Source organism: Engraulis encrasicolus, chromosome 16, assembly GCF_034702125.1.
Source record: "Engraulis encrasicolus isolate BLACKSEA-1 chromosome 16, IST_EnEncr_1.0, whole genome shotgun sequence".
Lineage (NCBI taxonomy): Eukaryota > Metazoa > Chordata > Actinopteri > Clupeiformes > Engraulidae > Engraulis > Engraulis encrasicolus.
The window spans coordinates 44101272-44117923 of record NC_085872.1 but is presented as its reverse complement, the minus strand read 5'-3'; the positions used below and the strand labels follow the sequence as shown (position 1 = coordinate 44117923).

General features: G+C 45.7%; 1 protein-coding gene across 1 annotated transcript in view; it reads right to left on the bottom strand.

Annotated features, from left to right (window-relative positions):
* otomp (otolith matrix protein) overlaps positions 1-14566 on the bottom strand; it is a 29219-nt gene extending 14653 nt beyond the window's left edge. The window contains exons 1-6 of the mRNA XM_063220515.1: positions 14419-14566; positions 9963-10099; positions 7917-8019; positions 4450-4635; positions 4175-4349; positions 3342-3409 (exon numbers count right to left, since the gene is read on the bottom strand). Coding sequence (XP_063076585.1) covers positions 3342-3409; positions 4175-4349; positions 4450-4635; positions 7917-8019; positions 9963-10099; positions 14419-14509 — 760 coding nt within the window. The 5' untranslated portion in view covers positions 14510-14566. The remainder of the gene's footprint in view (positions 1-3341; positions 3410-4174; positions 4350-4449; positions 4636-7916; positions 8020-9962; positions 10100-14418) is intronic.
* Positions 14567-16652: the final 2086 nt, after the last annotated feature.

The following is a 16652-nucleotide window of genomic DNA, read 5'->3' as shown; positions in this document are numbered from 1 at the left end:
ATTATTTTTCGGGGTATTGGTCACAGGCCCTGGAACAATGTGGGGTTAGGTGCCTTGCTCAAGGGTACTTCAGCCATGGATGGGATGGAGGTGTAGGGAGAGGTGAGTCAGGGGGGATTCGAACCTGAAACCCCTACATTGAAAGACCAACTCTCTAAGTACTAGGCCATGGCTGCCCCATCACACCAGCCCCCTTACACAGGCCCCTGCTTGTCCATGACGTTATAATTAGCTCAGTCCACTGTCTATTTTAAAGATAGACCGATGGGCTGCCTCATCTAAATTGAGGGCCGATCTGTAAGTAGAATTAAATCAAAACAAACAAACAAACAAACAAACAAACAAACAAACAACAGCATTGGCCCCAGAGGACTGTACGGTAGGCCCACCGGGAAAATGCCCTGCATGCCAGCTTTCCAGTCCAGACCAGTCGTCAGGCAGGCAACCAGAGGGATCGCTACCGTAGGCAGAGAGAGAGAGAGAGCTTTCCCATTTAGGCAAGAAAGGTGCATGGAGATGGATTGGTGCTGAATGTTTAATGGTCTGATTTGTATTCATTGTGAGAGTGCTAGCAGGGCCGCCGACAGCTGTTGTCGGGCCCAGGACAAAGTCATCTGAAAGGGCCCCCCCACTCAAAGTCAATACATTGTTTTTTGGAGGGATCTATTTAATGACAGGACAGTGATAGAGTGACAGGAAACGAGTGGGGAGAGAGACATCTTGAAGGACCCGAGCCGGAATCGAACCCGGGTCGCCAGCATAGCAGCCCAGTGCCCAGCCGTTAGAGCCGCGGCAGGGCCCTCAATACATTCAATGTGCTGAGGAGCCAATTCTGGGCCCCCCCCCGTCTCACTGGGCCCGGGACAACTGACCCCTTTGTCCCCCTCCCCTGTTGGCTTCCCTGGTCAGAGTAGCTAGGAGGGTTAGGTGTGGTACAGGAGAGTAGCTAGGAGGGGCAGGTGTGGTACAGGAGAGTAGCTAGGAGGGGCAGGTGTGGTACAGGAGAATAGCTAGGAGGGGTAGGTGTGGTACAGGGATGAGATGAGATGGAGATGAGGTGGGGTGCAGGGGTGCGAAGAGAGGTGTGGTGCTGGAGTTGGTGAGGACTGTGAGAAATGGTGCGTACGTGTGTGTGTGTGTGTGTGTGTGTGTGTGTGTGTGTGTGTGTGTGTGTGTGTGTGTGTGTGTGTGTGTGTGTGTGTGTGTGTGTGTGTGTGTGTGTGTGTGTGTGTGTGCATGTGTGTGCGTGTGTGTGTGTGTGTGCGCGCGCGCGCGTGTGTGCATGTGTGTGCGTGTGTGTGTGCGCATGTGTGTTTGCGCGCGTGTGTAAAAAAAACCCAGCATTTACTCTCTGATAGAGTCCTTTGTCTTCTCTGAAGCTGCTGAGAAGCGTTTCATTCATTCTGGGCTTTTTGGTTTGAGGCAGTGGATGCAAAGGCGTTTAAGCAGCGGCAGCGGCGGCAGTCAAGATAATTGGGATGTTTCCTTTTTGTCTCTCTCTCTATATATCTCAGTCGCACTCTCTCTCTCCATCTTTCATTATCTCTCTCTCTCTCCCTCTCTCTCTCTCTCTCTCTCTCTCTCTCCCTCTCTCTTTATCTCTCTCTCTCTCTTTATCTCTCAGTCTCTTCCTCTCTCTCTCCCTCTCTCTCTCTCTCTCTCTCTCTCTCTCTCTCTCTCTCTCTCTCTCTCTCTCTCAGTCTCTCTCTCTCTTCCTCTCTCTCTCTCTCTCTCTCTCTCTCTCTCTCTCTCTCTCTCTCTCTCCCCCTCTCTTTATCTCTGCGTCTCTGAGGAAAATACCAGATCTCATTCTCTATTGTGAGCTGCAAATCAGAGCTGAATGCTGTCTTCGTCATTAGCATGCTATTCGGCCATTGAGATGTCACAGACACAGGCGCACACACACGCACACACACACACACACAAACCATACACACAGTCACACACACAACACACATACACACAGCCATGCACACACACAGTTTGAAACACACACACACACACACACACACACACACACACACACACACACACACACACACACACACACACACACACACACACACACTCCTCCCCCCACACACACACAAAAACCACACCCACACCCACGCAGTGCCGCACGCCTGTTAGCCATCAAGGATTAAATATGCATCATCAACCGGCTGAGCGATAAGGGGAAATTGCCCAGGGCCTAGCCTGCATGTTCCAGAGGAATGCTGCCCCATTATTGTTGAAAAGAAAGGACTTGTCTTGTCTTCTTCTTTTGAAATAGCCATGATTGGGGATAATCAATGGTGCTTATTGTGTTATTAGACCACCCTGATTGCTGGCGTGGATAAGAACTGTACATGACAGACACACCACAAACGCAGGGAGTGCAAGAGGAGTGCAATGCAATACACCCGTCAGGGAAGTGAAGATGGATGGAAAAACACTGCCCTCTGGTGACAGATATGAACACATGCAGCCTACGGAGTCTACACAGCAGGGGGTCCCCCAACCCCTTCTGTGTCTGTCCGAGGGCTACCAACCGAAGGGCTATCTAAGGGCTACCGAGGGCTACCATATGACTATTTGTACATTCAAAACCATCTAGCAATGTCTTGAAATCCTTTTCTAGTCACACTATGATTGATCGTTTACTTTTCCTTATTGATAATGGTTATAAGAAGAAAAACATGATCTGTGACTAAAACCTTCTCATAGTTACTATTTTTTAACATCCTTGATGGGCACCACAGAAGCTCCTGGAGGGCTAGATGGCGCCTGCAGGCACCATGTTGGTGATGCATGCCAGCTATACAGCAACTGATCTGTCTTGCAACGTGCTCTATATGTATTACATTCAGGCTGATAGACAACTTCATTTCCTTCAAAATCAACAAGGCAACTCTACTCTGCTACCTGACAAGTGCCATTGCCAGCAATGCATGCCATGCCAATGTAAAACCTGTGAACATTTTGAATGATCAATACTTGCTGTATATTTTTATACATTTACATTTATACATTTAACAAGTTATTTGATTGTTTTTTTGTTTGTTTTAATATTTAACTTTTAAAGCATAGTCAAACAGGCTTGTGATTTCACAAAAGAAATTGTCTATACGTAACAACAGTAAAAACCATTTGTGTTGTACACTAATAGGATTAGACAGACAGACAGACAGACAGACAGACAGACAGACAGACAGACAGGCAGGCAGGCAGGCAGACAGACAGGCAGGCAGACAGACAGGTAGACAGACAGACATAGAGACAGGTAGGCAGGAAGACAGACAGGCAGGCAGACAGACAGGCAAACAGACAGACAGGCAAACAGCAGGTAGTGTTTGACTTACCCTGCATGTTGTCAAAGACGGTAGTGTGCTTGACAAAGGCCACATCCCCAAGGTTCTCTGCCACACATCTAGGTCACACACACACACACACACACACACACACACACACACACACACACACACACACACACACACACACACACACACACACACACACACACACACACACACACACACACACACACACACACACACACACACACACACACACACACACACACATTTTTTTTTCGAGATTGCAGGGGTCAACATTCTGCTTGTGAACATTGTAATTGGCCCGTTGAAACTCTCTCTACCCCTGGTCTGAGGCAGAGTCCCTTCAGCCTACAGCAGGTGTCACCAACGTCGTGTCCGCGGGTGCCAGGTAGCCCTCCAGGAGCTTCTGAGGTGCCCAACAAGGATGTTAAGAAACAGTGACGACTACCAGATTTTAGTCACAGTTCATGTTTTTCTTGAATTAAATATGAGATTACTTATTCTTTATAACCTATGAGCAAATTGTCATTTAATAATGTGTGTTGATTTAATGTAGTGTGATTTGAGAATGATTCCAAGACATCAGTAGAGGATTTTAAACAAAAGTAGCCCTTGGTAGCCCTCAGTAGCCCTTGGTAGCCCTTGGTAGCCCTCAGACCCAGAAAGGTTGGGGACCCCTGGCCTACGGTACCTTGAGTGCTCTGGCCTACCAGAGGGCCCCGCCCTAATAATTCCCCTCGGCCTACCTGAGGGCCCCTCCCTATCTGAATCCCCTCGGCCTACCTGAGGGCCCCTCCCTATCTGAATCCCCTCGGCCTACCTGAGGGCCCCACCCTATCTGAATCCTCTCGGCCTACCTGAGGGCCCCGGCCTCCCCGTAGTGTCGTTCGCGGGGGTTGTTGACGCAGATGTGGCGGTCGTTCTCGTCCCCTATGCAGGCCTCGCACAGGTTCTTGGGGTTGTTGCCCTTGGGGTCGTGCTCTGCGTCCTTCACCCCCGGCACACAGCTGTAGCCGAAGAAATCGCCCACCGCTGAAGACAGAAAAACAGAAAATATTAGTTAGGCTATATGTTGAGAATACACCCTCATCTGTAGCTGAAGAAACATACACACAGACACAGACACACTTACCATGTGGGAAGTTGCACTGCTCGTCGACGCTGATCTGCGAGGTGTTAACGAGGAAGCCGATGGGCACGGTCCAGCCCACGGTGGTGCGGATGCCCGGGTGGCAGGAGCTGCGTTCGTGCATCTCCAGCAGAGACAGGTCACTTGAGGACCGCCGCGCCAACGCCACCACATAGTAGTTGATGCCATCTGGGATGGAAAGAGATGGGAACAGTTACAGGTGTTACATCAGAGTACTAAATGCTTTATTGCCCCTGCCCCTTTCTTATATGCCCTGGTATACAGTCTGTAGTTGATGCCATTTGGGATGGAACAAGATACGTATAGTAACCAGCAGTGTCAAAAGTAAAAGTAAAAGTAAATTAATGGTCTAAGTACAACATTGTGAAATAAAAACACACGTTATGCAAGGTGCAGCCTCTTTTCTGACAAAAATGTAAGTACAACACCAACACATGATGCTGCATAGCTGTTACACCATTTACTCCATTGTACCTAATGAGGTAGATAGACTGTGTTACTGAAAAACACTAAAACCAAACAAGGATCTTCCACAAACTTGATTCTATCAGCTCAGAGTCCGCTGATTGTAAGTACAAAGTCAGTTTCATTGGTTACGTTGGATACGTTACCTGTGTTGGAAGGAAACTGTGTGTCTTTTAAAAAAAACAACTTTTACTCTTAGGTTTACTTTTGACTCCTCTGACAGTAGTCAATGTCACCAATGTAAACGTTAATGCAACGTTAATCTGGGAACAACAGATAGCAACAGGTGACAACAGGAAAAATGTAGGCCTGCTCCACGCTTGAGGTTGACACTCCAGATCCAGTGAAACTGGGGTGCGTTTCTCAAAAGCATCGTTGCAATGCTAACTAAGGTAGCAACTTAAAAAAGACAGAAGGAAAAAAATCCTTGGTCCAGGCACTTCAGTTGGTTAATGTAGTAAAAAAAAAAACTTTATTTAAGGGGCAAATGCATAAATGCATAATGCATTTGCCCCTTAAATATTTTTTTTTTTTACTACATTAACCAACTGAAGTGCCTGGACCAAGGATTTTTTCCTTCTGTCTTTTTTGAACATTGAACCCCTTCCAAGAGCACCAGTTGGTTTTGAGGGACACTAGTAGCGCTCTACCAACTCTTTTGCTAAGGTAGCAACTTACTTGGTTGCAAAACAATTTCCCATTGTTGCTAACTGGTAAGCAATGATGCTTTCCCAGAGCAGTTCAAGGTATAAAGTAAAAAAACAAAAACAAAACAAAGAAAATATTTCACATTGGTGTCTTCTGTTGTTGCGTTTTTTTGTTTTTTGTTTTTTACAGCGCATTAAGACTCACGTTTCAATGATGTTTGCAATTGAAATGTTAGTCTTAATGTAGGTCTACTGTAAAAAAAAAAGAAATAACAGAATATAACAACCTAAGAACAGACAAAAATACCCAAAAAACCTTACATCAGAAAAAGAGCAGGCCAGCATATCCTCATCTGCATTAATATAATGGCCAGGTAGTACAGTGTTTTGACTCCTTTCGTTTTTTAGGCACCACCATCCATCAGTCACTGTCATGGAACCTGAACACCAGTCTCATCATTTCAAAAGCCCAACAAAGACTATTCTTCCTTTGACAGCTCAAGAAATGTGGGGTCAGTCAAGCAGGCATGATCCACTTCTACAGTGCTACCATCGAAATCTGCTCATCTTTTCTATCTTGGTCTGGTATGGCAGCTCCATCAGCCAAGATAAGCAACAGCTGGAGAAGGTGGTACGCAGGGGCTCTAAAATCATTGGCCACAGTCTTCCCACCTTAGCCTCACATTACAACAGAATTGCCAGGAAAGCCAAAAACATCACCTCTGACCCTACACATTCAGCACACCACCTATACACACTATTACCATCAGGGAAAAGGTACCGCAGTATCCCATGCAAAATGTTTTACAGACAGTGTATATCCACAAGCCATCCGCCACTTGTATAACAACTTCTTTGTGATGATGTAACATTTTTCAGTTGGAAGCAGGCTTTAATCGTATCCGAATAGATTCTGAGGGTGCTGGCCCAAATACTCAAGTCAATAAAAAAATGTTTTGTGTGAAAGTCATTTTGGGTATTACCACAGCAGCCACGAGAACCGATTCCACTTCCAACTTGAAGCCAAAAATGCAATCGTCTTAACACTGAATAAATAATTAAAAACCATTTAAAAAATAGCCATTTTTTAAAAATTGTTTTTTGAAAGGAACGAGCCACTATGATCCGTATCCCGCCAAAGACCCAGAAATCCCATCTCTAGAAGCCCACACCGAAACCAAGCAGCTTAACTCATGTACAGCAGCCTATGCTCTAACTCAGTGTTTCTCAACAGGGGTGCCGCGGGCCCCTCTCAGGGGTGCCGCGGAAACGTGGCTGATAAATAAATCATGTAATATAATACATATTTGTCTAAATTGATAAGTTAATGCTAGTCAGTGGAATCTTTCATCTGCCATTTACGCACAATAAAGTAAATATAGGTCGCCCCAGTCAGCTGCAACTTTCAACGTAGGTCGTGTGACGACATACAGGTATGTGTTACTTTTCTAAGTTTGTGTGGTATCGGATGCAATGCCATGTTACGGCTTGTTGGTTTGGGGTGCCTTGAAATTTTTCATGATTTGAAAGGGTGCCTCGCCTATAAAAAGGTTGAGAAACACTGCTCTAACTGTTGCCCTTTCATTACACACTATGTAATGGAGACCAAATTCTGGGAGCTCCATCTCCCACAATAGGCCCATTCAATTCTCTCAAGTGTACTGGATGACACCACATCTACTAAGAAACACTAAAACAAGAATGTAGGTCTACATTCCCTCAAACTGATGAACACACAGTTCCCACTGAGAACCACCGTATATATTGAGAAAGCGCATCAACACTTTGCTGACAAACCCAACTCAGGAGGCACTGTGGGTCACTGGGCTAAGGAGCTATCCTGGCAAACCAGACTAAATGTGTGATTAAATGTAAATATTTAGTCTGACCCCGATCAATGAGACATCGGAAAATTGTTGATGGGAACAACTCGTTGTTTTTCAAACTGTGTCTGTGCCTACTGGCGAACGCTTTGTCATCACCCCCTCAAAACCCCCTCCGCTTTGCATCCAAAGATTCAAAACAAATCAAATCAAATCTCTGCGTTGTGATTGGTCTGACAGTTTCAGAGCATGGGGCATTGTCCGAGGCTAGACACACTCGCAGGCAAAAATAATTTTGGCCGCTGGCGGGTGGAGCTAGTTTACAAGGCTACTAAGGATCCATATCACACCAGGGACCTGGGTTCGATTCCGACCTGAGATGATTTCCTGATCCCACACCTTCTCTCATTTCCTCTTACTCTCTCCCACTGTCTTGTCAGAATAAAGGCAACTCCTCCCCCTGACAATTAATAAATGTAAAATAAAAATTAAAAATAAAAAGCCATGGACTCACCTTCTCCGTTGTAGGACTCTCCAGCTGCCAGTTCGAGGCCGTAGCAGAAGCCAGCGGTGTATATCTCATCGGGATACATGCTCGCTGCATCTGCTGATCCATTCTGTTCATACAAGTTAATACAAATTATTACATTGACGACATTCATTGGCAAGTTGTATGGACCAAAGATATTTTTTTTCAGCATTTTTTTTCATCACAAACAATATTGGCTAGTAGATGTTAAATCTTAGTAGCCACACATACACTCAAAGTTCCGAGGTTCTCTTTTCTAACCAGCCAACCCGAATTTTCACCAGCATTTGGCCCATTGGCTGGAGTTAATTTAGAGCCCTGTTCATTAGCAAGTTATTACACTGAAGATATTCATAAACTTCAGGCAAAACAACCGAAAGTGATCTCTGAATTGAACAGTATGCATGAGGAGGAACGAAGGTAGCCTTAAAGTTTAAACCATGCTGTATTTATCTCTCATCAGCGCTAGGCCTAGAATGTAATGTAGTAGGCTACTATTATTACTTTGTGTGTGTGTGTGTGTGTGTGTCTGTGTGTGTGTGTGTGTGTGTGTGTGTGTGTGTGTGTGTGTGTGTGCGCAGCACTTTCTCACGTGAACCCCAGAGTACTGGCGCTTTCTTGGCAGCCTCCAGAGCTGGTGTGTGAATGCGAGGAAGTGCAGTTGAAAGCACTTTGAGTCAACTGCATATTTGTGATATTGTGCTAAACAAAATCCAAACAGAGATAGATATAGACATACTTATTTGTCCTGATGAGGGATGACTTTTGATTTATTCATTTGTTATGTATCCATCACATATATTATTTACATAATTTCACCCAGCAACATTGCAACACATTTAACATATTTAAACATATTTAAAAGCAAGCACCAAATCTAGTCTGCCATTTTGGCTGCCCATAACGTCATGCTGCAAAGAACCAGAATATTGCCTTGTGTTGATAACAACATTAGACTCCTGATGACTGATACAGGCTGGACTGGTAATCTGGCATACAGGGCATTTTCCCAGTGGGCCTACAGTCCTCAGAGGCAGACGTTGTTTATTTGTTTTTGTTTGTGTGTTTGTTTTCTTGTTTGTGACCGGCCTTCGATTTACATGGGGCGGCCCATTGTGTAGCCTATCTTTTCTGTAAAATATAGACAGAGGACCTAGCTAATCATAATATCGTAGAAAACCTGGGAGCTGTGTGAGGAGGAGCTGGTCTATGCCAAAAAAAGCCCAGGCTGTCTTACGATCCCTGTCTAGCCCTGCTGATACTGTGATCAGGGAAGCTGACAGGGGGGGACAAAGAGGTCAGTTGTCCCGGGCCCAGGGAGAGAGGGTTTCCGAATTGGGTCCTCATCGCATTGCATGTATTGGGTGAAGGGAGGCTTTCAGATTACTTTGTCCCAGGCTCAGCCAAAGCTGTCAACCTCCCTGATCATAGTAGAGTAGAGTAGAGTAGAGTAGAGTAGAGCGGCCCTGATTGTGATACCTTGCCCTTTACTGCAACTCTATAATGCCACTGATTGGCTGGCTACTGTACTGACCTTGATTTTGAGCATGCAGTCTGTGGGGCTCCGTCTCCCATCACTACTGTGCTGCTGTTCGAATTTAATGTGTTTTGCATCATAGATATCAGTTATTGTTGGTGTTTAACTTTTGCGTCACATGTTCTGTGTATATGTACAATATATTGTAGTCATAAACAAGTGTATACTTGCACTGTACTGCAGTACTGACCTAGCCAGGCCTCTCCCTCCTAGTGACGCAACACCTTCGGTGTCGCTTCTTGTCTAGGCCAGGAGCAATGCAAATATCGTTTCTGAGCACCGGAAAAATCTGGAACTCTTCCCCACTTTATCGGGAAGCAAACAATCAGTAGCAAACCAAGGGAAGCGGGTCGACAATGCCGTTTGGGAAATGTTAATTGTTATGCTCTTGGTCAGACCAAGTCTCGAGGAGAATTGAAAGTCGGTGATAATCAAGCTAGTACTGACCTTATGTTCTGTGGTAATGTACAATATATTATAATATTCATACTGACCTTGATTTTAAGCATGCAGTCTGTGGGGCTGAGTCCTCGGGTGCACTGCAGTTTACCACGCAGGTTCCTGGCGGTGGCATTGCTGGCCAGATCCAAACACTTCTGCTCCTCTGCATCACTTACTGTGCACCATGTGACTGACACATACATACACACACACACACAAACACACACAGACAGGTGAGGTGAACACTAATGCCTTGTGTACACCACAAACTCCGAAACGTGTCATCATACCCATAAGGGGACTGCTCGTTTTTCCGACGCACCATTGGTCCGATGTGTCAATATTCCGAAAATTTCCCATTTATCCTACAGCACTTAGTCTTACAGACCTTTTACTCGTTAAAGTGAAACCCTTTGTCCCGACAGTCCAATGTCCCGACCAAACGCTGCTTTAGGTGCTGTTTCCACGTAGCAGGACATTTTTTTAGCAGGGTATTTTTTTTCTCCTGTTCAGGTGTAAACGCAACATGTGGATAAAAATAAATCCTCCATTGTAACAAATGCGTTTCAGCCCCCTAAACAGGATATTTTTTTCTCCTGTTTTTTTTTCCTCCTGGATTTTAAATATCTGCTAGTGGAAACGGGAGGCCAAAACCAATGCAAAACCAATGCAACCAGGAGAAAAAAATATCCACATATAAAAATATCCAGTATACGTGGAAACAGCACCTTAGTTATGATTACCTTCATCTCTGATAGGCCTATGCGCAGTGGTCATGCAGCTGTCTGTGACAGGTTAGGTTTAGGGAAAGTTTTGGTCAAGGCACAAATTTAAAACGCAGAAACATTGCAATACTGACAGGTTAGGCTTAGGATTGGTTTTGGGTAGGGCACAATGGTAAAACTTGGAAACATTGCAATACTGACAGGTTAGGCTTAGGAATGGTTTTGGTAAGGGCATAGCTTGACCAAGCACAATCTATGAGCTCGTCGTCGCAGCCCATGCAGCTGAAGTCTTTAGCACAGAGGAAAACAGGAGCAGGACATACGACCTGGGGAATTATGATGCCTGCCCCTAACAGCCATTGGTTGGAACATTGAGCTGTCGGAGCAAAGGGTTTAATTTAATTATTTCAAGTTAATGGGCTGTAGGATCAATGGGAAATTTTTGGAATATTGACGCGTCGGACCAAAGAGGCGTCGGAAAAATGACATGCTACCTACAATAATGCCCTGTGTACACCAAGAGTGACCAACGCTAACTGAGCACCGGAAATCATTATTTTTCTATGGAGGGTGAGCGAACTGGGCGACCACAGCGAATATGCCAGGAGCAAAGCGAACTGAGCAACCAGAGTGAATTTCAACGATTAAACTCAAGCTTATGTTATGCTACATGTATACCAAGCATGACCTATGCGATCCAGGTAGCTGGGGACGTTGAAGAAGTTTCGACATGAATTCGCTTTATTCGCTCTGGATGCGACATTGACATGCTTGCGTCATAGCTCATTGCCATAATATTAGCTTGACTTTAATCTTTAAAATTTACTCTGGTCGCTTTGTTCATTTTGCTCCTGGCGATTTCGCTCTGGTAGCTTTATTCGCCTTCCCTGCATAGAGAAATAATGACTTTGGTCGCTCAGGTAGTGTAGGTCGTGCTTGGTGTACAAAGGGCATTATGGTAATTGACCTATGATGCGTTTTGGCGAAAACCAATTGGAATGTTCATATCTCTGAATGTCCTAGGCCAGTGTTTCCCAACCAGGGGTACGTGTACCACCAGGGGTACGTGAGCACATTGCAGGGGGTACTTGGAAAAATATAATTTTAACAAATACATGGAGCTTAGTTAGATTGGGATAGAGAAAGTGATATAAAACTTGACTTAGGGGGTACTCATGGCACAGCGACAATGGTTAGGGGGTACACAAGACAAAAAAGGTTGGGAAACACTGTCCTAGGCTGTCAAGCTAGAGCCGTAATGTGATTAGCTAACAGGTCAATGTCACGTCCAGAGCGAATAAAGCGAATTCATGGCGAAACTATATCTATATATATACTGTAGATAACTATATCTATATATCTATATATCTATATGAACCATATCTCTTCCTCTGAACAAATGTGATTATAGCCTACTCCATGCATTTCAAATTATTACGTTTTACACATACACCTTGCAGTGTGCTCACATACCCCTTGTGATAGGCTTACCCCTTGTTGGGAAACACTGCACTAAGACACTCGCAAAGAGGAGAGGTGGATGAACACTAGGTGGGCTGAGACTACATAGCCAAAAAGATGTAATAAATAAACAAAAATCTTAAAGGTACACTGTGCAAGATTTTTAGTTGATTATTTCCAGAATTCATGCTACCCATTCACTAATGTTACCTTTTCCCTGAATACGTACCACCACCATCAAATTCAAAGTATTCATTATGGCCGTGTCTCAAATGCCGCACTTGTGCACTTCGGGCACTGTTTTTCAGTGCTTAGGGCGCTCACGCTGAAAATTGAGCCAGTGCACTGAAAGTGCCAGGATGATCCCCTAACAATGGCGGAAAAATGCAGTGCTTGAATGATGGACACTGCACACACTAAACGGCGGCCATGTTGACAATGACACGGAGGAAATGTGGCATTCAGTTCAGTAGAAGAGTTTGGTCAACAGTCTCCTAATTCTGTAAGTAATGTTGATGGGACACCAACCTTTTCGTGCCAACCGAAGTATTGTATGTGTAATTGTTGTCCTTTGGGGTGAAGGACATGGAAACAGTAGCCAGCTCGTATTTTGACGAGCTAATGCCATGGTCAGCCGTCACTTCCAGCGAGGGCACAGTGCATAGTGCTCAACTTTTTCCACGACACTATGCACTAAAGACCTCAGTGCACTGTGTGCACTGTGCACTGACTGTCTCACAAAAGTACGTCATTTGAGACATAGCCATATGACTGGAAAAATTTCACTTTTCATACATGAAAAGGGGGATCTTCTCCATGGTCCGCCATTTTGAATTTCCCGAAATAGCCATATTTAGCTGCAAAAATGACTGTACTTGGGCCATACTAAAAAATATTTGTCAATTACTTTGTATACTTTCATGAAAAGATCAAATTTGACAATAGGCAACACAGTTTCAATGAGCAGCATAGTTGCAGTACCTTTTTGACCATTTCCTGCACAGTGTACCTTTAAGACAAAAACTTCCTGGCCCTATACCGAGGCTCTAATGGTAGAACGCTGGGCTGTTAAGCCCGCAACTCGAGTTTGATTCCGGCCTGGGTCGCTTGCCAATCCTTCCCCATCTCTCTCTCCCCTCTCATTCCCTGACATTCTCTCACTATCCTGGGGTACATTCTCTCACTATCCTTTCTCAAAAGAGAAGTTGTTAGCCTGTTAACAACTTCGGTAGTTGCCAATGGGAAAATGCATTGAAAACAACAAAGTAGCTAATGTAGTAAGCAACTTTGGTTTTGAGAAATCCCTGTCATGAATAAAACTTTACAAAAAAACCTCACATCCAACTTCCTCCAGAAAGTTGGAGCTGTTCATAACCTCTTTTGTTTGCTGATAAACGTAATGGGTTTAATGCATGTGGTAAATGCAATGCATCTATAGCAGAGTCATTTTATTTTATCAGTAGTTTGGCTCACTGTGAGCCCTTATTTAAAAAGCTCTTTGTGTCAAGCCGTGGGTCTCTTTTTAGTATGAGAACAAATCTTGCTACCTGCACTTTTTTTCTTTTGCTGCACATACTGATCTAGTCTCTACCTCTGCACAGAGTGCAAGAATACTCATCTGCATTCAGTTATTTTAACAGAAATTAAAATGGAGAGAACTGCTTTCATTTTGGATGGACATTTCCAGTTTGTTTACAGTTGGCACATTAGATAAGAAATTAGGTGAGAAACAAAATTAAGCTTTCATTACATAAAATCTGCACATCAAAAAAACACACAAACAAATATGTGAACAGTACACAGAATCGAGGCTTCTACTGAACTTACACTGCACATTAGCTCATTTTAAAGCACCTGCAAAAACACCTGCTGAATGCCTAAGCCCTTTTTTTGGAAAAGGCCTATTAAAACCTAAATATCTCAGCCTCCGATGCACATAAAACATGACACAAGTTACATTTAAAAGCTAGGTCCCTCCTTTTACATTAGAATGTGTTCATTTAGCTCTAACATACAAACATTTTTAATCAAATCTCAATCACAAGAGTCTGAATGTCGCTCCAGGCGCCAAAGGTCAAACAACATATACGCAGAATCAAGCTAAAATGGGTTAATCTAAGACATGTGCAATCACCTTATTGTCTTGCTCCAAGACCCCACAATTAAAAAAAAACTCAGAATGTCTGCAGATTTGCTCAGGTGGACAACAACACCACAACAACAACAGCAACGGCAATAACCCACACAATCCATTAGCTCTCTTTAGTCTACAACATGCGTGATAACCCAAAACCTTTAAATAATAACTAAGAGAGTGTCTTACTGATGTTTTTCTGGCTGGAGGAGACACCGGCTAGTCCAAACAAGAGGAAGGCGACAGCGAAATGCCTGGCTATGGGGTCCATGTTGTCCATGGGGATGGAAGATATCCTTCCTAATGCTCCAGAGCTCCGAAGGAGTCGACCGGTGCTGCAGAGGACTTCGGATTAGAAAAAAGTCACCATCTCATGTTGCCTAAGTCTTATATCCCTCTAACAGAGGGAAGGGTTGTCTTGACAGAACCAAAACTTTCCATTCATTTTTTCCCCTCCTCCTTCTCCTTCTCCTTCTTACTACCTCCTCTTCAGGGTCGGATTAACGCACAGGCTAGATATGACTGCAGCCTAGGGCCCCCCACCTGCCAGGGGGCCCCCTACCACAGGCTAGATATGACTGCAGCCTAGGGCCCCCCACCTGCCAGGGGGCCCTCTGCCACAGGCTAGATATGACTGCAGCCTAGGGCCCCCCACCTGCCAGGGGCCCCCCTACCACAGGCTAGATATGGTTGCAGCCTAGGGCCCCCCACCTGCCAGGGGGCCCCCTACCACAGGCTAGATATGGTTGCAGCCCAGGGGCCCCCACCTGCATGGTATGGGGCCAGTGATTGGCCAAAAGTGAAAAATTGCAGAATTGTGACGAGATGCGATATTGAAAATGTATGTGTTGTGTTAAGTACAGTTGGTAGACATGTAGTCCTTACTTCCTAGCTCGTAATTATGACACTGTCTATGTAAATATGACACAATATTTGTCTTCCTGGGGGGCCCACAGAAACCTGTAGCCTAGGGGCCCCAGGCCATCTTAATCCGAGCCCTGCTCCTCCTTGTGTGTTTTTTTCTTCTTCTTTTCTCAGCTTCAACACGAGTGGATCATTTTCACTTCATCAGCTCACGGTAGCCGTCTAGCGTTTCCTTTCAAATATGCTCTGAGACGGGGTGGCATGCAAGGGGTCCACACTCCCGGCCTTCACCTGGCACACACCAGGTCAGATCATTTCAGGGCTTTATAATTAAACTTCGAAACAATACCTCACTGTGGATGCTCAGCGGCTAAGGCTAATGCAGCGGGAGATTAAATCTAGCACAGGTTTCCCGAACGGGGAACAGGCCCGGCTTGGACTCCTAATAGGGACCGGGGCCAGACTGCAACTGGTTGTACATAGGACCCAAAATTCTCTGCATGCCCCTGGATTTAGGCCCCCCGGAGGGCAAATTTTGCAACAAAATTACCGTACATAGACAGTGTCATGGTTACGAGCTAGGAATTAAGGATAACTTGTATGCCTATTGTGAAGAGGAGTATTAAAAATGAATTTTCAACATCACATCTCGCTATAATTCTACAATTCTTGACTTTTGGCTAATTGGGGGCACCCAGGGCCAGATGGGGCCTCTAGGCTTCAGCCATATCTAGCCTGTGGTGGGGGCCCCTGGCACGTGGGGGCCCCTATGCTGTATCCACATCTAGCCTGTGGTGGGGGCCCCTGGCAGGTGGGGCCCCTAGGCCTCAGACATATTTAGCCTGTGTGGGGGCCCCTAGGCTTCAGCCATATCTAGCCTGTGGTGGGGGCCCCTGGCAGGTGGGGGTCCCTAGGCTTCAGCCATATCTAGCCTGTGGTGGAGGCCCCTGGCAGGTGAGGCCCCTAGGCTTCAGCCATATCTAGCCTGTGTGGGGGCCCCTATGCTGTAGCCATATCTAGCCTATGGTGGGGGCCCCTGGCAGGTGGGGGCCCTAGGCTTCAGCCATATCTAGCCTGTGGTGGGGGCCCCTGGCAGATGGGGGCCTCTAGGCTTCAGCCATATCTAGTCAGAGGTGGGGGGGCCTGGCAGGTGGGGGGCCCTAGGCTTCAGCCATATCTTTTACGGGCAGTCATGGGTGAGCGGTTAGGGCGTCAGACTTGCATCCCAGAGGTTGCCGGTTCAACTCCCGACCCGCCAGGTTGGTGGGGGGAGTAATCAACCAGTGCTCTCCCCCATCCTCCTCCATGACTGAGGTACCCTGAGCATGGTACCGTCCCACCGCACTGCCCCCCATGGGGCTCCCCATGGGGCGCCACTGAGGGCTGCCCCCTTGCACGGGTGAGGTATAAATGCAATGTCGTTGTGTGCAGTGGGCAGTGTTCACTTGTGTGCTGTGGAGTGCTGTGTCACAATGACAATGGGAGTTGGAGTTTCCCAATGGGCTTTCACGCTTTCACTTTTCATATCTAGCCTGTGATGGGGGGGCCCTGGCAGGTGG